The following is a 25,051-nucleotide window of genomic DNA, read 5'->3' on the forward strand; positions in this document are numbered from 1 at the left end:
ATCACTCAAGTTGTATTCTGCCATGTTATACATCTGTGCCTCGTGGTTTTCATTTTTCCTTTACTTTATATTCTACACTAGTCCTCACAGTATCTACACTAGTCCTCACGGTATGTTATGAGCTGATTTCAGACCATCTGATTCATCACAAACCCTGGCTTCAACCAAGGTGCATACAGCATCCACTCATGACCCACATGCTTCATCCTTGCACACTACAGATTGTCTAACTCTGCTACCCAGGTAGTTAAAATATAAGTGAATCCAGGACTGTACTTGAGATGCCTTATCAGCAATTCTTTTTAGGCTGAGAAATGTTTCTGAGAGAGATATTTCAGCTAGACAGAGAACTAAATGATCTGTCTAATCCTGTTTCCTTACTTCATTTATGGGAAACAGAAGGAATAACAAATGGTACACAGATCACATCCATTACTTTACTGTTATCCAGAAGGCCAGTTTTCCTGTCCCATTATTTCCTCTCCCAACAGTTGGTTATAATCTTCTGATGCCATGAATGTATATCAGTTCCCTGGAGTTCAATATTGCCTTATATTTTTAAGGCATATAAACATGTGAAAAACATTAAGCTTCATCTGTGAGATAAAAACAGAGCAGTTGGTTTTCAAGCAGCCTTACCCTCATGCTGACTGCACCGAGCTTTAAGCAGACATGTTTGTACATACACGAGCAGACTCGAGCTAATAACCTCACTTGAAGAGGGTATTTGAGTTCTACAATTTATTTGAAAAATGAACCACTATCATTTTGATAGTTTGATCAAAGTAATGAACTTCAGGAGATAGCCTATTTGCCTCAGCTTCAATCTCCTTAAATTAATTTAAGGATTCTGAGAGAAGCTTTTAGGACATGACCCTTCCACAGCCTTGCCCTTTTCGTTTGGATCCCTGGAAGCAAGTTCCTTCCAGATAGAACCAGGTTCTGCAAATACATTTAGAAAATCACCTAAGTTAGTTAGCTAACTTTGAACGCAGACAAGGAGAAGACACCAATAGTGGCTGGGGAGAAAGGGATGAGGAAGGCTAAATTTAGAGAGAAGAGGTCTGCAAAGACAGCTTTTGCTGTCTGGAACCCTTTCCCAGAAAGATGGCCGGCATTTCCCTTGGAAAAGGGGAACCCTTAAGATAGAAGAAAATGCAATAGCATGTGGGTGTACAGAGCAAGAACAGTAAATTGGGGTAGACTGAAAAGTAAAACTGACTGCTGGCCTTAGAGAAGAGAATGACAAGAAGCCTAGAAAACAATAAGAGCAATTTATGGGGGGATGAAAAGCAACAACAGAAACATCCCACATTCCATTGTTTTTGTCATATCATTCACCTGGGCCAAACAATTTTATTCTTCCCCTTCTACATCAGTTGTGTCTAGGCTCCAGGTGAACAAGCCCATACAATTTGGTGGTTGTTTTTCTCATCCTGCAAGAATCATAACTTCATCTAATCCTTCAGTGGCAACTACAATCCTCTGCTTTAACTTCTGATTTCTTATACTCCTCTATTTAGAGCGTAAGACATTTTTCCACAAAACTGTGATCTGCTTAAGAGTCTTAAATGCTTCGATAGATGGGAAAAAAACGCAACAACCCAGTTTTACTTAAGTAATTTTTTATTAAAGGTAATTCTACTAGAGCAAAATCATTTAAGTAATAGCAGATTAACTCCAGTCTTCAGAAAACTAACTACTACTTAATTACAGCTACCTTCCCACAAAACTCCTAGAATAAGTATTTATTGCACATAAAAATACTTTCATAAGAAATCAGGCATGTACGTACCATAATATTAAGAGAAAACAATTTACATTAATGCACACAAGTAACATGAAGAGAAAGTAGTGTGATTTTTTTTAATTAATTAATGTTAATCTTTTAAGGTAAGTAAGAAAGAGCAGATACTAGTTACTAGATTTTTTTCATTAAGAATACAGATAACAAAAATAGCACCAAACGAGAAACAGTTGTAACAAACTTTTTAAGCTTACATATTCTAGCACTAAAATATTCTCAGACTTTTAGAAGATTAAAGCAGATGATTTTACCTAGACAACAGCTTGTGGTGACAGCATATCAGACATCATGATTCCATTAACTTGGATAAAATAGTTTGCTGAAGTATTTTAATTTAGATTTGTGAATTCTTGATTCATTTACCATTTAGATGTCCAACTTAATGAAATAAGAATTAGTGTTAAAAATTAGTATTTTCAGTGCCATTCTGAACTATGTGAAATTGCTACTTTTATGTTCCACATCCTTATGCATGTTTTAAAATGTTTCTATTTTCCAACTTACTTTATTGCAGTTCACAGATATCTTGGAGGACACTGTTTCCAAAAATACAGTAGTTTTATATTAACCATAACTGGATGTTAGAGAAGTTAACATATGTAAAGAGGAAAGAGTTAGAGGAAAAATATTTGAGTTCTCCTATTGTGGAATTTTCTTCATGAGGAATTTTTATATTCTGGAAAAAGAATATTTACCTTTACAAGCCAAGTTATTAGAAGAAGCCCAGTAATTCTGTCATGAAAATACCTGACACCTGTTAAGAAAAGTTTAAGTAAAACAATGCTTGGAAAAAAAATAAATCTCCCATTACCTACTGCCAAAGTAAAAACTACTCAAGATGCTGAAGCTTTTGACAAAGCATAAAGATGCATCTAAGATTAACTGCAACACATAAGTCATTTCATTCTCAATTTCATCATTTGTTCTTTTTATTTATAGATATAGCTTTAATCGGTCTCTGTTCTGTTTTATGCCCATTGTGAAAAGTTCCTTAACCTATCAATGAGTTTATTCAGCCACTGTCTTCTTTTCGTTTTTACAACTAACAAAACCTTGTATCTGCAGAAGAAGAAACAGTAGATCATAAACATTTGGAGAAAAGATGCAATATGCCTAAAAAGCAACATAAAAAGCTGCTTTTCCCAAACCACGACATTTAGGAAGCAAACCTCCAATCCCTCTAGAAAGATCTTCACTTCAAGAAGCCAAACTATTTCTAGAGAGTAGTAGTAGAAAAAAGGACAGTTTGACTTTCCTCCTCCCCATTGCCAGAAGCATTCTTGCTTCTTCAGGAGTGAAAGGGGCACAAATGCTCTTTCATCAGCCTCTGCTTAGTTGGTTCATCCTCCAGAGCAGCTCCAGACCTCTCTGTTGTTGCTCAGTAGTTTTCTAAGAGGCTGCCTCAGTTCTACAAGTTTGGATGCTACTTGCCAAAATACTGTGGAAGGAAATGGACAGGCCCAAAGGAAGGTAATAGCACATACTGTATAAAGAAACAGCTTTAATTTCATTCCCCAAATCTACTTTAACTTGGTCATAACATTTTCAGCTATTAATTCACTGTACTCAGCAGAACATATCAGTACATACCAGTTATTTTAATACCTACAACCACAAAAGCTGTACATTTAAGGGCAATGTTTGCCATGAATGTCACTATCTAGTCATCCACAACCAAAATGTCTTAGAGTTATACAGAAAAAGTAAGCAGGACTCTGATATTTAAGAAAGAAGCAAAGTGGAAATACTCATCAAATTTAGCAGTGTTGGCTGAAGGTAAAACCTAATGATATATATATTTTTTTTAAAAAAGAAAAACAAAAAACCACAGTATACAAACCTGAGAAGCCTCTCTTCACTTGACACCTTGGACTTCTCTGTACTAATAATGAAGTTTTCAGTTTGGCTCTACAGTAATTAACACAGTCCAACAGTTGGCCACAGCCATTTAGTTCTCATGCAGTACGAAATGAAAAGGAAGCTGTGTGAAACCTGGAGGTAACATGGAAAAGGGGGTTTCAGTCCCCTTCACTGAGATGTGATAGATGTATATCTGCTTCCTATGCAACACTTCAAGATTAATTCATACCATTGTTTGAAATTTACATTAGTTGCCTTCTGGCTTCCTAGAATTAAAACTGCAAAACCTTCAAAATATGCAAATTACTTTTTTTGTTCAAATGTCAATAATCATCTTCAGCTGCAAAACAAAGCATTTGTCAAGAGGATCCTTGGATTTACCAATTTTTAGAAAGCAAAGACCTTCAGGGTGAATCAATGAAGCCATTTGTGGTTTTAGACTTTTTGTTTGTTTGTTTGTTTCTGTGGCTTGTTTTTTTCCTGCCTTTTCTCCTGCTTATAGCAGGGCAGGGGAGCAAGGGGGAAAGAGTGTGGCAAGAAGGTGAGTCTGTACCTATCTATATATATTTTTTTTAGAGGGAATATTAAGAGCAACATAGATTTGATATTTCTAGACAGGTACTGCTTTAAAGGCAATTAGGACAATAGTTGATATTCTGCAGTTAGAATACTAAGCAGTTTTCATCATAAAATACTTTTTTTCCCCTCACATATAACTATTAGGTTATATCATTTCAATACTTTATACAACTGCAATTTAATAGTGAAGCTTTCTAAGGAAAAGAAGAAAAATAGCAGTACAATTATTTTGCAAATTAATAATGTTAAGATGTATTAGTAGTAAGAGTTCAATAAAAATAGGATTGCAGCTACTGCCTGAGGCTTATGTGGTATCCCATGCTGTGGTACAATGCTGCAGATATCAGAACACAGTGGGACTGTTTACTCTGTCAATCACTTGTCAATCTGTACAGTTTTCTACAAATACCCCCTTGTACTTGTGAGTAGTTTCACAAACCTCAGTAATTAAAATTTTTAACACAACCATAGACCATACTAAATTAAAGCCAATAACATGCACAAGAAACAAAAAGTAATGTCATGGTTACCTTTGTGCAGATGGAAATGTTACATGTGAAATCTCCTTTAGTCATTTATTTAAAACAGATACTTACTTTAAACATCTTGGAAATAATTTACCATAAAGCTAGACTAACTAGATTTTCCACTAACAATGCAGAAAATAAAATGCTCAAGAGAAAGCAAGTAATTTTCTCCGGAAAAGACAGATATCATCTACCTGGACTTGCACAAAGTGTTTGACACTATCCTGCACAACATCCTGGTTGGTAAATTGGAGAAAAATGGATTTGATGGATAAGACCACTTGCTAAGGAATTGGCTAGGTGGTCAAAATCAGAGAGTTGTAGTCAACAGGTCAATATTCACGCACAGATTAGTGAAGAGTGGCATTCCTCAGCTATCCATGCTGGAACAGGTTCTATATAACATCTTTGTAGGTGATATGTGCAGCAGGATCAAGTGCATGCTCAGCAAGTTTGAAGGTCACACCAAGCTGAGTGGTGCAGGTGACATGCTAGAGGGAAGGGATGCCATCCAGAGAAACCTGAACAGCCAACCTCATGAAGTTCAATAAGGCCAAGTGCAAGGTCCTGCACCTGGGTTGGGGCAATCTCAAGAACAAACACAGGCTGGGTGGAGAACTGCTTCAGAGCAGCCCTGAGGAAAAGAATTTAGGAGTGCTGATTGTTGAAAGATTCAACATGAGCTGGCAATGTGCACTTGCAGCCCAGAAGGCCAAAATCGTATCCTGGGTTGCATCAAGAGAAGTGTGACCAGCAGGTCAAAGGAGGCAATCCTGCCCCTCTATTCTGCTCTCATGAGACCCCACCTGGAGTACTGCAGCCAGTTCTGGGGCCCCCAGAGCAAGACGGACATCAAGCTGTTAGAGTGGATCCAGAGGAGGGCCACAAAGATTATCAGAGTTCTGTCTCCTCCCCTTCTGGTAACAGGTGTTGGGGCTCTTCAGTCTAGAGAACAGGGGGCTCTGAGGAGACCTTACAGCAGCCTTCCAATATCTGAAGGGGGCCTGCAGAAAAGCTGAGGAGGGCATGTAGCAAAAGGAGAGGGGAAAATGGTTTTAAACTGGAAGAGGGTAGATTTAGACTAGGTATCAGGAAGAAATTATTTACTGTGAGAGTGGTGAGACACTGGAACATGTTGCCCAGAGAGGTTGTGGGTGCCTCCTCACTGGAAGCATTCAAGGCCAAGCTGGATGGGGAACCAGCAACCTGGTCTAGTGGGAGGTGTCCCTGCCTATAGCAGAGGAGTTGGAACAAAATGATCATAAAGTCCCTTCCAATCCAAACCACTCTATGATTCTATGGTAAGTCTAGATATTCTTGTGTCTATTAATGGAGATCACTGTGAAAGTCAATAGCAACTAAGGACACAACAATGTTCAGGACAAAAAAGAAAAGAAGAAATGATAGAAATTAGAAATGTTATACTCAAGAAACTGAGAAGACAGTTTTCACTGCGCCCGAGAATCTGATAAATGTGATAACTGAAGAAGATGTTTAAACACAATGTCTCATCCTTGGAGACATTCAAGGTCAGAGTGCATGGGGCACTGAGCATCCCGATCTAGATGTTACTGTCCCTGTTCATTGCAGAGGAGATGGACTAGATGACCTTTGAAGATCCCTTCCAGCTCAGACAAATGATATCCCCTGAGCTCTGACAAGTTACGCAAGAAGAAATAGCAAGAAGAAATTTTTGCTGATATCTTATCCATTAAATGATTCTCTATTTCACTGCACATAATTTTTTCTTTCATTGACCCATAACATTTAAAAAGTAGATTTGACTAACATAAAGCTCCGACTGCCCAAGAAACTTAAGTTGGAACAATATCAGATTATGGGTTTGATTGCAATACACATTGTTGGAGCTTGTATTGATGAGAAAACAAACTCATGTACTGAAATTCCCTGTCCAGTGATTCTGTGTTAAGCGATTAAGTTCTGTCCAAAACCCAAAATACCTGTTCACAAAAACAGGAGAACCATTAACATCCTTCACCAAACCTAAATTAAATAACAACTCAGGAAGTAATACCTATCATAATTTAGACATGCAATGTGAATTCTTCATTTCGGGAATGCCTTACAGATATTTTGTGTCTAAACACTATACTTGGGAATTGTAGTCTGTATTACCAAACAGTCACATGTAACCCAGTGCGTTGTGTGTATGTAATTTTCCATATTTATTCTTGTTCAATCTACAGTTTTATCAATTGGTGGTATAGTCTACCACTACCTTCTTTCAGAGTCATCTAACTCATTTCATCTGAGAAAAAGCGTCAGAACAGTAACCAGCAGACTTGGGTAGTGAGAACAAAAGGAGAAGAAAGGACAGCCATAGAGTTCAGCTCACTCAGCTAGATTGCTACATGCATACATTATTGAAGTGCTGGTTAGTACTAGTAGAAGAAAAAAGAAAATCTGGAACAACCACGTGGATTGTGAATTTCAAAAGGTAAGCATGTTTCCCCTGACTACTATTCACTTCAGAAACGATGCCTAATACTAGGACATCGAGTTGATCAATTTATCAGTCCAATTAATTTTAGGTCATAAAGACAGGGATAGAGCTGGCATTGATGGAAATGGTAAAGCAGGGAAGATTAATTTTCTCATTACTATGAAAAACGCACAGCATCTTTCATCGACAGGCACATCTCTATCTTTCAAGATTCACTTGCAATTTACAGTATTGTTTCCTACACTTTCATATGCTTGCCTTGGCACCAGATCTCATTAAGATGCTGGCAGTGCCATCTGCAGCTCTGACAGCATCTCTTCTGTCAACAGCTTGATCTAGATGAGTCATTCAGCTTGGGCTAGCAAGCAAGGAGAAAAGCCTCTTAAGCTCATGTAAATAAGTCACTCAGTGAGCAGCATTAAACACCTTGCAAGGATGAGTCAGCCAAGTGACAAGACTGGATAAACTGTCTTCAACAGTTTGAAACTCTACCCCTGAAATTCAAAAATTTAATTTCTGAAATTCTGAATTCTGATATGTCCCCGATTCCACTGCAGACTCCTGCATCAGAATTCTAAACAGAGGATAGGCATCTCACTCTACCGGAGGCAAAACAGCTTTCCTTAACCTTTGGCAGAGGAACCCAGAGAACCTGACATAAAGTGATCTGCCAGCCACCAGGGCTGGTACTCACAGCAGGTATGAGCACCATATGGTAGACATCCACTACAGGACACAATCCTCATTATCAGAGAAGCTAGGCAGAACATTAAGAAGGAGATGATGTACTGCATTTATACAGGAATTGTTTATATTCAAAGGAAGAAGAAGGGACTGAAAAAAATAAGAAAGATCTTTATTTTAGCAATATATTTCCCATTCTACAAATCTGATTTCTGATTTAGCTTTTTCAGGTCAGTCTGCATTGAAAGCTACTCAAGGATATAAAAACATACTTTGGAACTATCTAAAGATATTATTTAAAAATAAATAAAAAATTAAAAGGTGGAAATGTAGGTTAAATTTATGCAGCACAAGGGACATAAAAGGCTGGCAAGTAACAGGCTCCACACCCACAAGGGGGAGTCTGTTCCTGAGGATAGATCTCAGCACTTGCACTTCATTAGTTTGTGGCATCCAACAGCTCACTGGTCTACAATAGAGCAAAGAAAATTTCCAGCTAGCTTTAGGCTTTAATCAGGGTTGTTTGCATAAGAGGAGAGTCACAAGAGGGGAAGAACAGGAAGGAAATTGGAAAAGATTAAGAAATTAGCATTCAACTTTCACAAAGAATACATCTGTCTAAATACACTAATTTTAAAATGAAGAACCAAGCCCAGGGAAACAGGAATGGAACACATACTCAGAAGATATATTTCCTTTTCCTATTTATCTTGGTTCCTTTAGTATGCCTCTTCACTTATAATCTGCTTGGAAGTGACTATGTATTTGTTAGTATTTCCACTTTGGAAATATTTATCTTCATAGCCATGGTAATACATTCACATAAAGGCATCAGAGCTGCCAAATTTCTTCATTACAATTTGGATCATGATTGTAGAGACTGGATTGTTGGCACTTGCATCTCACTGGACCTGTAACAGCAGACACTCATCATAATCAAGACATTATCACATTTTCCCTTTGTGGCTGTGTTTATTTTAGGAAATTGCCATGTGTTCAAACACTACCTACTTCAGAGTACCAACTCTATATAAAATTTCAATGCGTATTGTCTTCTTTTCCGTTTACAGTTCATATTTTCTGGAGCATTTACTACAGATTCACATCTCCAACCTCACATACAGAAACAAAATAGAAAGCATAAAACAAATACCAAACAAAACCACATTTATCATAAATGCTTTAACCTCCTCCAAAAGCTCACCATGTTCCCTTTCAAAACTAGTTAATTGACGCCACATTTTTTTTTTTTAGATCTCATAACTGGAAAGTTTTATGTAGTGTAATCCTCTTTAAACATTACACAATCTCAAAGGCACTGCTGATAAAACTACACCCAGCAGGATATTCTAATTAAGGCTAAAGCAAAATAAAGCATCAATTAAAATGTGATTTCTGATTGTACACTATTTTCCTCTGGTAAGAAACTGAAAGAAAATAGGGAACATCTTTTCAATCTTCTGGACCACCCAACTTAAACTGAACAATGTTTCCAACTTTAATCTTATTTATTTTTTAATTATTGGTCATAGTTATATGGGTATTCAATTTTATTTTATTTTTTAACCTAAACATGTTTACAGAAAATAGAGCAAAGGTTTTCCACATACTGATTTGAAAAAGAGGAGATTCCTAGCAGTTCCAGGCAAATTCATTAACCATAGAATACCAAAATATGAGTAGTAGGCATGCACTGATCATTTTAAGTCTTTATATTCTTTGGACATACCAAAACTAACATTTTTTTGTTTCAATATTTGCCAAATTCATGAGACGTGCACTATTACTGTGCAGAGCAAGATGTTAAAACACTTTCTGTAAAATTTGTATTTAGCAAAGTAATTGGAAAATCTTTCTGAGTTCAGAAGCCAAAATAAAACACAATGGACAGTATGCAGTCATACAACCATAATTAAAAAATGCAAGTAAAATGAACAAAAAAAGATTAAAAACAGCAGACTTTCTTACAAAACAATCCCACACACAGCTAGATTATGCAAATAAATAAATAAAAGGCATTGAATACTGCTACAAGATCAAGCCTGAGTTACATTTCCAACCAAATAGAAAGTAATATATATATGTAAGGAATCATGAATTGGAACTATAGCATCCTTTACAACATTTTTACTCTGTGTGAAGACACTAAAGTTTCAAATGCGCATTAATTTAATCAATAACAAGGTAGTACTTCTCTTAACTGCTTTCTTTTGGATAAACTCAGAAATCTTTTCCAGGCAGGCATACCCAAGTTCATTATATCTTTCCTTTGACTACTTCTAAGACTGTGTTTTAAGACTGTTATTGTTTACACTTTAACATCTTAAACACCATAACGAAGGCCCAAACAAGTACTACTGCCAATGTTATTTGGATACCCACATGTTATTCACTAAGCCCTTGCTGTGTGCCAGAAAGGCCTGGCTACAGATACTCATTACTCTTGTAGCACATACACAAAACGGAGGAGTGTGCATGTTAACATCGCTTTAGTTCAGAAGTAATAAATCTTGATCTTTGCTAGAGGAACTGTAGCATAATCTAGTGATTTTATTTAGATATGAAAATATTTATACTTTTTTATTAAAACATGTAACAATCCTTGTCTACCTTAATTTATATTTATTTAAAAGAAAGCATTTGAGATAATAAATTGATAATATAACATTTTTCTCCCATTGTTGAAAGGCTCTTTAGACTAGATCCCATCATTAAGAACTACCACGATGATCATAGCTCTTGTAAAACAAATATAACAGCAATCAGCATATTTCTAACCTGCACTGATAAATACAGTATTTAACACTACCAGATAAAATATTAGCTTCTGCATGTCATTACCAATTCAATCTCTTGGATCTACCCAGGCATGAAAAGCACAGTTTTTTAGTAATGCTTCCTTCTTGAATCCATTTCACCATTCTTGTCAAATACGTTATATAAAACATAACTTAGGAACGTTTGGATTTTGTGTTGAGGGATATGGTTTAGTGAGAACTATTGGTGATAGGTGGATGGTTGGACTGGATGATCTTGTAGATCTTTTCCAATCTTGGTGTTTCTGTGATTCTGTAACAGTGCAAGCTGTCACGCTGTAGAATAGAAGTATTTCATTGTCCCCACTTCTCCTCTTTGTAGATAAATTCACTATGAAGACAGTTTGCAATAGAAAGAGTGGTAAGGAGATTTGCACTGAGTAAAATTCGTGGCAAAAAAGCTTTGATTTTCTCCTACTACCATAACAATCCAACATCCATCCTTATTCCTAAATATTAAATCTTATGAAATTATAATTCCAGCAGATTGACAAATTCTACTTCTTTAATAAGAATTCATTTACTTTGGAAGTACTGCTAGCATTTTAACCAGAGTACTGAGTGTATGCCAAATGATCTTTCTTAGGTCACCCATCTCAAAGACTTGCATCTTGCTGCAGAAATCTTTTCTTGATCAACCAACCTCCTAATTCAATTACATTTCTCCTAGTTTTGCTCTTTGTTCTCCCTCTGTATATGCACACACACAATACTACTGTTCTGCCTCTATTCAACTCTTACATAACTAAGCTAACAGCACATATTCATTGTAAAGCCTCCTCCATAACTCAAATCCAGTTCAGTTTGATTTCATTTGGCCGAGGGAAAAAAAAAAAAAACAAAAAAAACACAAAACAATAGCTTTTGCAACTGATTACAAGGAGAAAGAAACTCAAGAAACTCAGTACAGCCAAAATTCTAGTGAAATATTTTTAGTGTCACAACAAACAGAGAAAACATAAAAAGCTTTTAAGGTGAACATTCCACAACGTTAGCCAGAAGAAAACAACTCACCTTATCATTGGTTTTGCAAAACTAAGTGTGTAGTCAAAAAATATTTTACATTCTATTTCTTTCTGTGAGACATATGCACAAAATTGCACAACCTTATTGCTTCATACTGCAATGAACATTAACACACATTATTATCCCTAAGTGTCATAAAATAGCTTTCTCCCCAGTGATCACAATCTTGATTTTTCCCTTAAGTACTTTGCATTACCCACATTCTCCTCCCCATACCCACAGGGTATGTAATTCTGGCATACTGAATTTACTATTTTTCCCTCCTTTTAAATTTTTTGAAATCATCTCTACTAACAAATATTACTAGTATGCTGTTTGCACAGTCTAGATCAGTTTTCAAAAGACAAAACAATGGACCCATATAAATATTCCAGGCCAGTACTATATCTTTAACAATCTATGGCTAAACTGGCCATAGCATAGCAGCTTTTAGCTTAATTTCATATGCAAAATTTCAAAGTAAAGGTGGCAGTACACTGAACATTGCAAAATTTGTTTCCATCTTCACTCATCAGCACTCTAGCTGAAGAAGTTTTTCTCTTTATTTTTGAGAGCATGGTTGTACAATTTCCTGCTTATTTCCTTGACCAGGAAGTCTTATAACATGGTGTAAGACTGTGTTCTTTTGAACAGATAAAGCCATTGTAATCAGCCAGAATGGTGATGATGCCCTGCTACATCAGTTAATGCTATCATATCTGGCTACTCTCACTGGTGAAAGGAGAAGTAATATTATTGTGATCTTTTTTCTAGATGAAATGTAATGTCTACATACCCACGTAAAAAGGAAAAACTGACTGGGAGACAACACATTTGTGCTTTGTGTAGGCTGAGAAATTCTGACTTCTACACTTATTACATGAATACTACACAAGCAAACAAGAAACAATCACTCCTTGATTAATAGATAGGCTCTCTATTTTGTAAGAGTTCTGTTTTCATAAAATCACTCAGTTCTAATGAACTTCTTTTACTGGTATTCTTTTGTCCTTTTGTCTTGCAGAGGCATAAGTGATGAGGAGTGTACCAACATTACAAGGTTTAACACAGTAGAACTTTTATAACATTTGAGAAATAGAAACCTAAAGGTTTCCTCTACTGAATTTACAAACTCATTACTACAATTAATGAGGGAAGCCAGTCTCTTGCATTTTACAAAGAATGCAAAATTCATGAAAAGTAGAATATGATAGAACTAATTAATCATGGACTGGATTTGATCCTAATGGCAGAGCACTGAGGACTAAACAGGAATTTTCTCTAATTTCAGAAATATCACTGTTTTCCCAAAGCACATGTGCATATGTGTTGGGATGTTTGGTTTGCTTTTTTGTTTGTTTGTTTCACACAGTTTACTCTCTCTCTCTAGTTCTGCTAAGCCTTTCAGATTTTTCCACCATGTGTTTAAGACACACATTTACACCCTTTTCTTCTTTCCATTTAGCCTTTCATATCTTTACACTCAGGGAAGCAGCTACTACAAATACCCATTCATTACATTAGCTGTTATCCTCTCTTTCCAACCCTTCCCTGTGGGCCTTATCAAACTTACAAGATGCAACCTTTTCAGTTTTGAGGTCAGTCAGCTACTTAAATCTCTTCCAGCTATCCACCATTTCTACAAAAAAAAAAAAAAAAAAAAAATCCATAGAAGGAAAAGAAGAAATAAAAAGACAGAGAGACTTGATGTTTCCTATCTGCATTGTATTAAAACACTAATAAAAGCATTGAACCATGGCCACCAGACTTCCCCTCATGCATGCTACAAAGTGTTACCTTACAAAGTGCACATAGCCCTTCTGTACAACAGTGTGAATTAGACATTCACAGCACAACAGAACAAAAATGTCACTGAACTGTCTGAATAGAGGGGGAAACAAAAACAAAGAGGTAAGGATTTTGTCTCTTGTATGCATTACCCTAAGAAGCATTCAGAGCATGGTCCTGTAAATACTCTTGAGCCAGGAAGGGTCTGCACCTGGGCCTGGCTGTAGTGATGAAAAGGGCTCAGCAAATCTCAGCTTTATTCCCTGCGAGGTGAGCCTGAACAGCCGCTAGCAGCCCCTCAAGTACCTGCAGGAGAGACTAAACCCCACTCTGTATTCAAGAGCGACCTTTCCCAAATACTGCTAGTTGAGGCCCCAGGACTCTTACCTTAAGATCAAGACAACAGGCTTAGCTCTTCCTTGTTACAGCCCTCCCTTCAGCTCTCCTCTTTTAAATGCTGCACTTTGTTTATTTGCGTTTCTCCTTACCATAAGGAGGGTCCCTGTAATTGCTGCTTAGAGAGTTGATGTGGCCTACCCACAGGATCCTCTGCATCTCATAACAGTGTACTGTGGCTTCAGCTAAACATCTGTATCTTACTACACATGTACTTATTCACCACTTCAAAGAATCTAAAATTCTCTACCAGAACTGCACTGTGAAAAGAAGGTAATGTAAGTGTGGTGCATGGTAAGCCTCCTTTTTATCCCAAGTATTCCTCCATCTGATATCCCAACTCAGAGGGACAAACAAATTTCAACTAAAAGCACTGAAAGATGTCATCAATGAACATCATTACTCTGCTTTAACTGAAAACAGCCAAGAACTTACAAGAAAAGCAAATGCAAATACTTCTGACAAGCCTAGAACTGAATATTAGACTTCAATTTAATAAATATATTGGGGTAAGTTTGGAAAATGTTGAAATCTCACTGGCAAATAGAACTTGTGCTGCAGCTGTAACATCTCATCAAGTGTTTTATGTCATTTGTATGGAGAAAAGAAACATTTTACTGTATCAGCAGATTCCTAAGTTCTTTCTAACTCACTTATTGATACTTGTAAAGGATATGATCATCAGTAAAAACAAAAAGTATACCAAGAAATTGTTGTCAATAATTGAGTTAAGCTGTGCTGTGTTTTCATTATTAATCTATTGACATGCTTTAAAGTAGGGATTTTCCTTCTTAAGCAAAGACAGATTAAAAAATACACCTCTAACAAAGAATTCCAAAAACATCTCAATGTGGCTGTAATTTTGTAATTTCACTTTTTTACTACAGTGCTTATAAAAATACATCAATGGAAGAGCAGCTGCTCTTTAACCAAGAACATTTCATTTAGCTTTAGCTCTGGGATGAAAAAAAGTATTCAAATATGCTTTGTAGGGCAACGCTATTGCAAAAAGCATTTGTAGATCAGCATTACAACAAAAAGCATTATTAAGGACCAAGAGCAAATTAAAGCTTTCAGATAGCCTTGACTTTGATACAATGGAACATATGAAAGTAAACCTCCACTGCCTCAAGTGGGTATGCATTTTTGTAGTAATGTTGCTTTCCTTGCCAATTCCCAAATTCTTTTAAAGAATTCAGACAGTAGCTGCTACAACCAATGCATGATATACTGTCTGTTTCAAACATTTTTTTCTTAAAAAAAGCTCACATATTATTATTGCGCATACAGGCAATCCTTGTACAACAACGATCCTGAGCTTTTTTTTTTTTTTTTAACTATTAAAAATATATAGAATGTATCAACAAGAATTTTTCTTATTTCTTTTGAATGAAAAACATGAATTCTCAATGCCTTTTTACAAGAATGTGTAATTCAGGAAATGCTTTAAAAGCATTCAAACAAGATATATTTTTTTCCTAAGCAAGTAACTTTAGAGAAGCTTTAAAACACATTCAATGCATTTAAACGCTATATAAATCAACATTCGGGATGAAGGGTCAACAGGGGTTAAACTGTCTGTCCTTCTTGACTACATTCATAAATGTCTTTTCTGGCTTTACTTATAGAAGCAACTGCACCGTATCTTGGATATTAAAACCTCCAAGGAAACCAACAATAAAAGCCGCTAAGAATTTCACAAGTTTTTTTTTTTTTTTTTTTTTCCTCTCTCCTTAGGTGTTAATTAAATGATCATTTAACACTGAAATGTAAACACAACATTTTCATCTACTGACAGCCTAGCCTATTATAAATCCAGGGTAATAAACGTCCTAGTGTTAATACTCTGAACCAAGTTCCCACAACACACTAAGATGCCTTGTCATGTCTAAGGTTAAGCATCTAGACACAAAACAAAGATTGTGCCTACTCGACTTCCAGTTCAATTTTCCCATCGCCCAGTGACCTAGGTAACACTTTGAGCAATAAAGAATAAATTTAATTTCTCCAGCATTTTGTGAGGATTAGGAACAATTGTTGGCCTGCAATGACTTTTTATCCTTGGATTCTTTCTCTTCCAGAGCATTCCTCCAGTTCTAAAAGAAATTTCTGATGGTTTTAGACACAGAACAAACAGAACTTTAAATTAGGCTTTTTTCAATCAATTGGAACTGTTGGAGGGGAAGCAATCAACCTTTCTTTGGACTTTCCTCAGCTATTCAGTTACTTCAGGCTTTTATCTTCCATTCGCAGAAGAAACTCGCCATCATAGGGACAAGTCTCTATACTTTCACATTTTTCGTTGGCCTGATTTATTCCTTTCTCCATTTTTTTTATTTTTTATTTTTATTTTTAACCAAGAAGACACAGCTCACTTAAATGTCCACTCTGTTCAAGTTGAGACTTACAGATGTCCTGTTCATACGTAACATTTCACACCATGTTTCTGCACCACATTATAATGGCATTTCCCCTGACATGCCTTTTTAGTTCTCATTACTTCCGTCACTGATTCTTAGTTTCCTACTTAACTCCTGCCTAAAAGATTTCTGATGTCACAATTCACCAAACCTGTCAAGGAACCTCCAGGAAAATCTTACAGACTTACCCTGATTGTAACACAGTTACAGGTGATCTCAAATTTGTTACTTGCATTTTCACATATTAAAAAAAAAAACAAAACACCACTATTATTCAATTCTCCAATTTAATAACTATCATATCAACAAAAAATGGAGGGTAATTATTTACACTCAGAGCCAAGGAGGTCAAGATGACCTGAACATAGCTACCGAAGTAGATTTCTTAATCATTTTGAATACTGTCATGTTATTTTAAAAGTGCTATGGCCTGAATAATCATTTTTTAATGTGATTAGCATTTAAATATCAACAACTAACAGCATAAAAGACTTTGAATACCACAGATTATTTGTTGGTTCAGAAGAATCACAGTAAGCTATAATTCTGTTTGCTTGATGTTTAACATGACTTCCACATTAAGGTTAAAAGAAATTATAAACAATTTGGAAATGTTTACTGTAATGAAAGCCAATAGTTAGAAGCGCAAACAAACATACAGTGCAAATACTAAACTACAGCTTCAGTATTGCAGATCATGTAAGGATTTAACGATCTGCTTAGCTGCAGAGTTAGCTTACAGCCCCAAAATCTCAAGCAATTTGCCATTTTATCCCATTGCAAACAAAAAGCTGCTATTAAGAAAAAAAAAATGTCCTTTTATAAGTAAAGAAAGACAAACTGAACTGCAATTTAAACATACCATCCAATTATCACACAATCAAAAACAAATAATGATATTGAGAGACCCAACTCATGAGTTATTTTTTTTCCAATTTTTAAAAATATCATATTACATCAAGCAGTGATATTTAATTCGGTGCATTTGGTACACTATTTTTTTTTACTCCTATGCAGCAGTGCTGTAAAAATACAAAAGATAGCACAGCTCATGAAAAGCACACAGATTAAAAGACTCTGAAGTACCAAAGGGTACGAGGATTTATATTTGAACTCTAATTAATAATGGTCGAACATAGCGATAATGCATTTTACTTGTTGTTTCTCCTTCCTCCCTGCTCCCCACCATGATTACATTTCAAAAGTTCATTCTGGTTCCTCCAACACTTCCACTCAACTAAAGCTAAGGCTGAATGTTTGCCGTTGCTAGGATATAACTACTGCAAATTGCTCATGAAATGCATATATATGTTCTTGTTTCTGTGCTTGACAAATAAACCACCTGATGCACTGTTTTTTTCAGTGCTTCTAAGATCTCCATATAGTCATCTTGTCATCTCTTACCACACATAAAAATGGCTTGTATCTGAAGCAAAGCAGTAATGGTATTTGTTTTGGTCACTGCATTGTAAAGAGTGATCGGATTTTCAGTTTTGAAATGCTATAGCAGAGAATGAGAATCAAAGGTAGAGATTGATAGAGATGAGAGGAAAGATGCACACACAAGGTAAGCTGCATAAAATTATCTAGCTCCTGATTTACTTTTCTCTCTACATTAAAAAATGAGCAGGTGACAGAAAAGCAAAAAAAAAAAAAAAAAGCAAACAAGAAAAATGGTCTTCACAAAATCTTCCAGAAATTTTTCTCCTAGATATTCCATGCCAGAAATGAATGCCAGAGAAGAGGTATAACAAACCTAGCATGACAGGTAACCCACTCTTAATTACTGAGCTCCTCTGTACAGGTAACAAACTTCAACATTGGTAGTTTAACCATCTACCAATTCTTGTATTCTTAAGTAGTTCCGTTTTTAACCATAGATTGTAATAAAAGCAAAAATAAATCTCACAGAACTGACAATGGAATTGCAGCACAGGGTACCAAACTCATTCTGAAAACATTCTAGACTAGGGGAGCACAACTTTAAATTAGTGACAATACGCTCCATTAGCAAATTTGAAAATGATGTGTCTGCATTGCAAGAAATAGTAATTAGTCTTGTGTGTTAAAGATTTCCTTTTAATTACTAGTTTACAATATCACAAAGCCAAAACTGCACACTCATTTTATACGTATACTATATGCAGTAAGTCTTCATTAAAAGAAAAAAAACTATGAAAGATTACATGGAGACTGCTAGAACACTTCATAGCAAACCATAAAAACTGAAACCAACAGGAGAAACGAAAACACTACCAGGAAGGTTCTAACAACAATTTCAATTAATAGAGAAATGAAAAAAAACATATCTTGTCCCAGTAAATCTTTTGTTAGGCAACAAGCACACTTCTGCAATAAGGCAAAGCACAGTAATACCGCAGCACAGAGCAGAAGGAAAGCTCTCCCATTACCCTGATTCAACAGCAGCTCACCTACCAATCTGCCTGCAGAAGAAGAGAGACTTACCAATAGTGCTGTCAGGAAAGGGGAAACACCCCCTTGCTCCTCCCTGGATTTTTAACACCCAGAGCTACCTGTCTGCAGTTGCAGGCAGATTTCAGAGGCATGATAACAAGCATTTCCTAATGAGAGATTTCTTCACTAATTAAGGCATTCAAATTGAAGATAAATACCTTATCTACAAAATTACAGCTGCAGCCTCTCTTGTTATGCTTATCCCATTAAAAGGGACGGGATATGACAAATAAATTAAGCCCCAAATACAGCTACCTTAAAAACGAAGCCAGCATCTTAAAATACTTTGAAACTCACTGCTTTAGCATCTCATATATATCACCACTTTTTTCCTTTATTTTCCATTCCTATCTCTGATTGCTTTTTACCTTCACCATAAGAAAAATAAAAAATGAAAAGGTATGACAGGAAATGATGCAAATCACAGGTTCACCTACAGCAGCTGGAAAAACAGCAGAACTTTCCTTCTCCCCACGACAGGAGCGCGCAGGGCAGCGAGCGGATGAGTGATGATGGCGGCCCGGCCGGACAACGGTAACCCTGGCAACTGTAACCTGCAATTCCTGCCCAGCCATTGTGGGATTTATTGTGGCAGGGGCCAGAGAGGCCAAGAGTAAAATGAAGCAGAGACTATGGTGTCTGACACATCTAGTACCACACACTTTAATCATAGCTGGCAGAAATTAATTCAGGAGGAATTTTTGCAAGGGCCCCCCATGCAGTGTGGTTTGTTGTTGTTGTTCTTGCTGCTGCTGTTCTGGCCTATGATTATTTTTAAAAGTTTTTATTTTTTCCTTTTTTAATGTTTATGTTTTTTCTTTAATTATTAACTATTTGATTTTTGTTTTGCCTTCAAGTCACCAACAGACATCTCAGAACCAAGTGTTTATTTTTTCGTCAGAGGAGAAATTTCTCATTCACAACATGTTTCTTTTCAAGTACATCGTATTAGACATCTTTCCTTTCTAACATGCAAAATCAGACCATGTCAACAAGAAAGACGGCTTCTTTCAAAGCCAGTGTTGCCCAATTCATACCAAAAATACTGGTCAGTAAGTGAACTTCACCTCCTTCCAAGTGCAAGAAATGAAAACTAAAAGGGACAGGCTTTGTGTCTAGAATCCAATACCCTTTACATGCCACTGATTTAGAAAGGTATCTTTTAAAACCTAATTCTCCAAAAGCATTGGGTCTGGTCCTCGGTATCCTGCAGCAAACAGCAATCAATGAGCTGTGCTCTAACCAGCCAAAGAAAGCAGTCAAAATCCATTTGCCTCAGCTAAGCCCTATCCAGCTCCCTGCATTAAAGCACCCTCATGGATGCTGGGTGAGTCACTGCGAGCAGGCACATGGGTCACTGGAAACAACACATCCTGTGCTTGCGGGAAAAGTACTTGTTGCAGCAGGACTTATATTACCCCATGGGATTTACAACAGCACCTATATTTTAACACTATCGCGTCAAAACAGAGGGTCATGTACGTTTTTCTTTGAAAGAGATCTTGCAAGGTAAGATTAATATACCCTTCAGCACTAGTCAGACTATTTTTAGCATACTACTTCCTATTGAAATGTATGTGTCAAAACACCTCTGCAGATAACTCTTAATGGGAGAATCAGTTTCTGCTTTGACTAAATTATCCATTTTAACCTGTTCCAAGAGATTTCTCAGAAGGCTGATAAATCTGAAAGAAAATAACCTGAAAAATAATTCATCTAATTACCTTTGAAAATAGAGTCTCCAGACATGGGAAATAATGCACTGTCTCTTTTAAACTCTCAACCTATCGCTTTCCTTTACTTACACTTCCCATCTGTCAACAAGTGCTTGTAATTTTATTACACTGTCCTGTAGTTTATGCAGAGTTGGTATTATTTTACAGAGTTCTGTTAATGGACTGGATAAATGGTAATGCTATTTAAACTAGTCTCTTGCTCCAGCAAACACAGCTGCAACTGTACTACTATTTCTAGGCAAACATCTTGACCTGAACATGCAGTGCTCTCTCAACCCGTCCAAAGAGAAATTGGAGCAGACAGCAAAGGGAAAGCATAGCCGGCCGCTGGCGGCAACCAACTGTGTCTAATCATAATTCATATACAGTGTACCCTCTTTCTTTTATATTGCATTTAGGCTACACAACAAGCATATGTGCTTCTTCACCTGGCATCTCATTTACAGCCAAGGGTCAAATGGTAATTATTATTCACAGAAGCTCAATAGTATGCTGAAAACATGCAGTGCACACAATGTTTGATTAGCTGTTAAATGCCAAAAATAAATACTAAACCCAAAGTCTATTATACATTTTATTGATCATGTTTAGAGAACTTTTAATTCTCCTTCAAGATATATTAATTTGGATATAAATATGCATAAGCGCTTAAAACAACAGATGCAGAAAAAAAAAAAGACTTTATACTATTCAGAATGGTCAAACTACACATAATCTCAAAGTTGACCAAGTAAACATTTAACTACTGTCAATCCTTTTGTTAGACATTTTTTAATTACAGATTTAGTTTAAGCAACCGCAGATTTTTAGTATCATTCTTATTTTCTTTTAAACATGAATACATTATAACCAGACATTCACTTTCATGGTCTGATCAACAATAACCCTTAGGCAGAAGAAATTTAATACTGTGAAGACAGTGATCTCTTACTTTCCACCATATACACTATGAGCAGTTGTGTGCTTTGTCAAAAGATATTACAGATTTAAGACGAGCTTTTATCAAATATACAATTCTGAGTTAAATATATTCAAGTATGATTTTGCCTGAAGCGTGCATCCATTTTTTTTTTCTCCTGCAAATTATGGCTCATTTCTATTTTATACAAATTTAGATAACAACCTTTGCACTATAGATGGAATAATAAAATGATCATAAATCCCTTTCATTTTCCTTCCTGATGAAAGTAATATCTCCGTGATTGCTGATGGAAATCATAGAAGAAACTGAACTGTTAATATATATAAAACCACACATGAATATATTATAATATAATAGCAGAGAAAAAAATGTTTTTGTTTGTCAGAACAAAAGCCTTCAGGAGCTTTCTGGTCTAGTAATTTAACAACTCAGTGCATCTACAGGGAAGTTCAAGAAAGAAAACATGCATCCAAAGCAAACAAAAGAAACAAAAATACACAGAAGTAAATGTTTATACCAATAATAGCATCATTTTCAGTTTACCATTTCAAATTACCAGAATAGGGGGAAAAAGAACTATTATTTTGCAATATGAGAACAGAAATCAACTCCTAAAAAATAAAAGCTTCATTATATTATTTGTTCTCAGGAACATTTTCATATACTAAAGTGAAAACAAATCAGAAGAATTCTGCCTTCCTCCACCTACACATATTTTTTCCAAGCACATAAAGGATGAAACTCAAAAACAATGATTTCAACAGAAGTCTCACCTGAACCCTAAATAAAAGTGTTGAATACATATATTCAACTAAAATAGGACTAAACTTCTACCATCTTTTCAAAGCCTATTTAAGCATGTCATGTATCCCTTTCATACCTCATCTTAAAACATAATGTTGCTTCGTAATGTATTTTGTCACAAAAAGTGATTGTATGGATAAATGCAGAAATTACTATCTGAACTTAATTCCATGTTGATACTGCAGCATAAACGAATAGGTTCTTAAAATAGAGCCAGTGGCTCAAAATACTTGAAAAAATCTGCTACGAGTAAGAGATTATCAAACCAAAAAAAATAATCAAACCAAAAAAACTTATCCAATTTGCTATCATTTGTATTTATTGTAAAGCATTTCATAGCTTTCTCTATCTTCAGTTTATGTTGTGATCTTTGTTTTCTTTCTGAGGGACACGGGACAGATCTCCACAGGCTACCATTTGTCAATGCTGATTTTTCTGGTAAAGTGTGAAGAGCCATAAAACCAGAACATAACAAAGACAAAGTGCTGTACAGCGCTATATTGCTGGGCCATGATCTCCACAGTCATATAGCTATTTTAACAGAGGAAGCAAGCAAAGAAATAAAAAATACACACCCACCCAGACCTAACAGGAGGAAAAAAAAGCCAGAGCTCAACAAGAGTTCTTAACAGAAACAGGAACAGGACGAAACAGTATTTAGTCTCATACAAGCATCAGTTTCTAACCTAGGTTCTAAAAAAAATTCCTGCTAAGTGATCAAAGTACTTACAAGATCAGTGTTAATAAATGTATTTTGGCCCGGTTTGAGCCAGAAGACAAAAACCCAATGCAAGACAGAATAACAAAACAACACCATGTTTTCCAGAATAACAATTACCGGATCGTGCCTACTTACAGCCTGTATAACTTCGGCGTCCCCAGAAAGAGCAGCTCAGAAAGCAACTGGAGGTTATTTCTGTTTAGGCGCCTTTTGAAATAAAAAGAAAAGGTTGTGTTAAATTACAACTGAAGAGCTTCAACAATACAGTGCATACACTTTGAGCAGATCACTGTGCTGTAACAAGCTGATCTTAAAGGCTGTGTAATGCTGGTCCATTAGCGGAGACATGGTCCAGCAGTAAATTTACCATGGACTAATTACATTTTCTGGTTTCCCCAACAGACTGTATTACCTATTTCATTTTATGAAAGATTATTTTGAATTTCTGTAGTGTGAATCAACCATTAAGTCAGGATTGTATCCTGCATAACCAACGAGAAAACTAAAAATACAGAGCCAGCAGAGTAACTTCAATCTTTCTCCAACTCTTTGTTCCTCTTGGTATAATGACGTGAACACACACACATTTTTTGACCATGAAATACTGTTCAAAGGAACATGTATCAAGTGCATGCACTTAGTTAAGTAATGAGAGAATGTATCTACAGACCCTTATGAACTATTTCAACAACAAAAGCAACAAAGCTGTTGCAGAAACTCTGATCAAATGAAAGGCAGAAAATCATGAAGTCCCAACTTAAATTCAGCATTACAAGTTTGATCGTATTTTTAGTTTTGTCCACCACTATAAAATACACCGTAGTTAAATTTAAAAAAATAAAATCAGTTGTACGTCAGATACATAAAATAGTACAAAAGAAAAACTGCAGCTGGGATTTGAAAATACCCATTTGCCTACGTGATTTCTGATGGAATATGCTGACCAGTGTCAAACCTGTTTAGCTTGAGGTAATAAGTCCCCTGCAGTATAACCATAAGCAACAGAACAATCCCCTCACAAAGACAAATGTGTTCCGTTTCCATGATTATTTAATTATTTATTTAACATATAGTGCAGATTATTCTTTTTAAGTGACAGCCCTGGAGTAGCACACAGTCACATCATTCAACAATTCAAACTCCAAACAGGTTTTTATTTTTAAGGAATGCAACACACATGCCACCTGCCATTCAAGCAAAGCAGCATACTGAAAAAAAGTGCTTCCTCCTAAGAACCTTATCACAAGTCCTAGTTTGCAATGCACAGTACTTCTCAATACACTACTTCTAAGGCATTCCTGGCCACCAGACTGCACAGTATGGACTGTTATTTATTTTATCCCTACATTAGTTAAATTACTTAAATCAATACTTATTTGCCAAGACATTCCACAAGGTTTAAAAGAAAAAAAAAATTCAAAAATGAAACAGTCTTACAAAGATACACTCAGCATCACTTTAAAAGTATACTTCATGGGTCAGATACTTGTGTTAGTATGTAACTTTCCATATTTAGATAACCAGTTTCTACTAGCGCCTGCAGTTCACATGGTCCACACAACTGCGTACACATACTATTAACAAAGGATGCATGTGCTGCTGCACAGACATTAAAATTAAATGCTGGTAATAAGTCATATGCATGAATTAATCAAGCACTCATAGAAGTACATTCATGACTTCTACCAACTGAGCTTGACACTTAGAATTAGTATTTTAACCTACATTTTCACTTTGCCTTTCAAAAATTAAAACATTCATTCTTTGAACGCTAAGTGAATTGAGGGGACATGAGTCAATTAAGCAACTGGCCATTCATGAATTCAGTATTTTGTAGTTTCTTCTTTTAATTATTCTATCTGTGTCACTGTAGCTCCTCCTAAAGCAGAGCTTTCTCTACCAAAAATGTGTCCATCTCTAATTGCCTGAGCCAAATTATAAAGTATTTCTAAGTTTTTGTAGGCAACAATGGAAGACATTTCCCTTACAATACTAAGTACTACTTCAAGAAAGAACCTTCAGCTATACTTATTTTTATATATGTGTT

At 35.9% G+C, this 25,051-nt stretch overlaps 1 protein-coding gene across 3 annotated transcripts in view; it reads right to left on the reverse strand.

The window, feature by feature from the left end:
- Positions 1 to 25,051, reverse strand: part of SLIT2 (slit guidance ligand 2) — a 246,357-nt gene that overhangs the window by 203,184 nt on the left and 18,122 nt on the right. For all 3 annotated transcript variants that reach the window (XM_085223410.1, XM_085223411.1, XM_085223409.1), the window contains exon 4: positions 23,140 to 23,211. In XM_085223410.1, the coding sequence (XP_085079536.1) occupies positions 23,140 to 23,211 (72 nt within the window). The remainder of the gene's footprint in view (positions 1 to 23,139; positions 23,212 to 25,051) is intronic.

The sequence above is a fragment of the Meleagris gallopavo genome, chromosome 4, assembly GCF_905368555.1.
Source record: "Meleagris gallopavo chromosome 4, MGAL_WU_HG_1.1, whole genome shotgun sequence".
In the NCBI taxonomy this organism is placed as follows: Eukaryota; Metazoa; Chordata; class Aves; order Galliformes; family Phasianidae; genus Meleagris; species Meleagris gallopavo.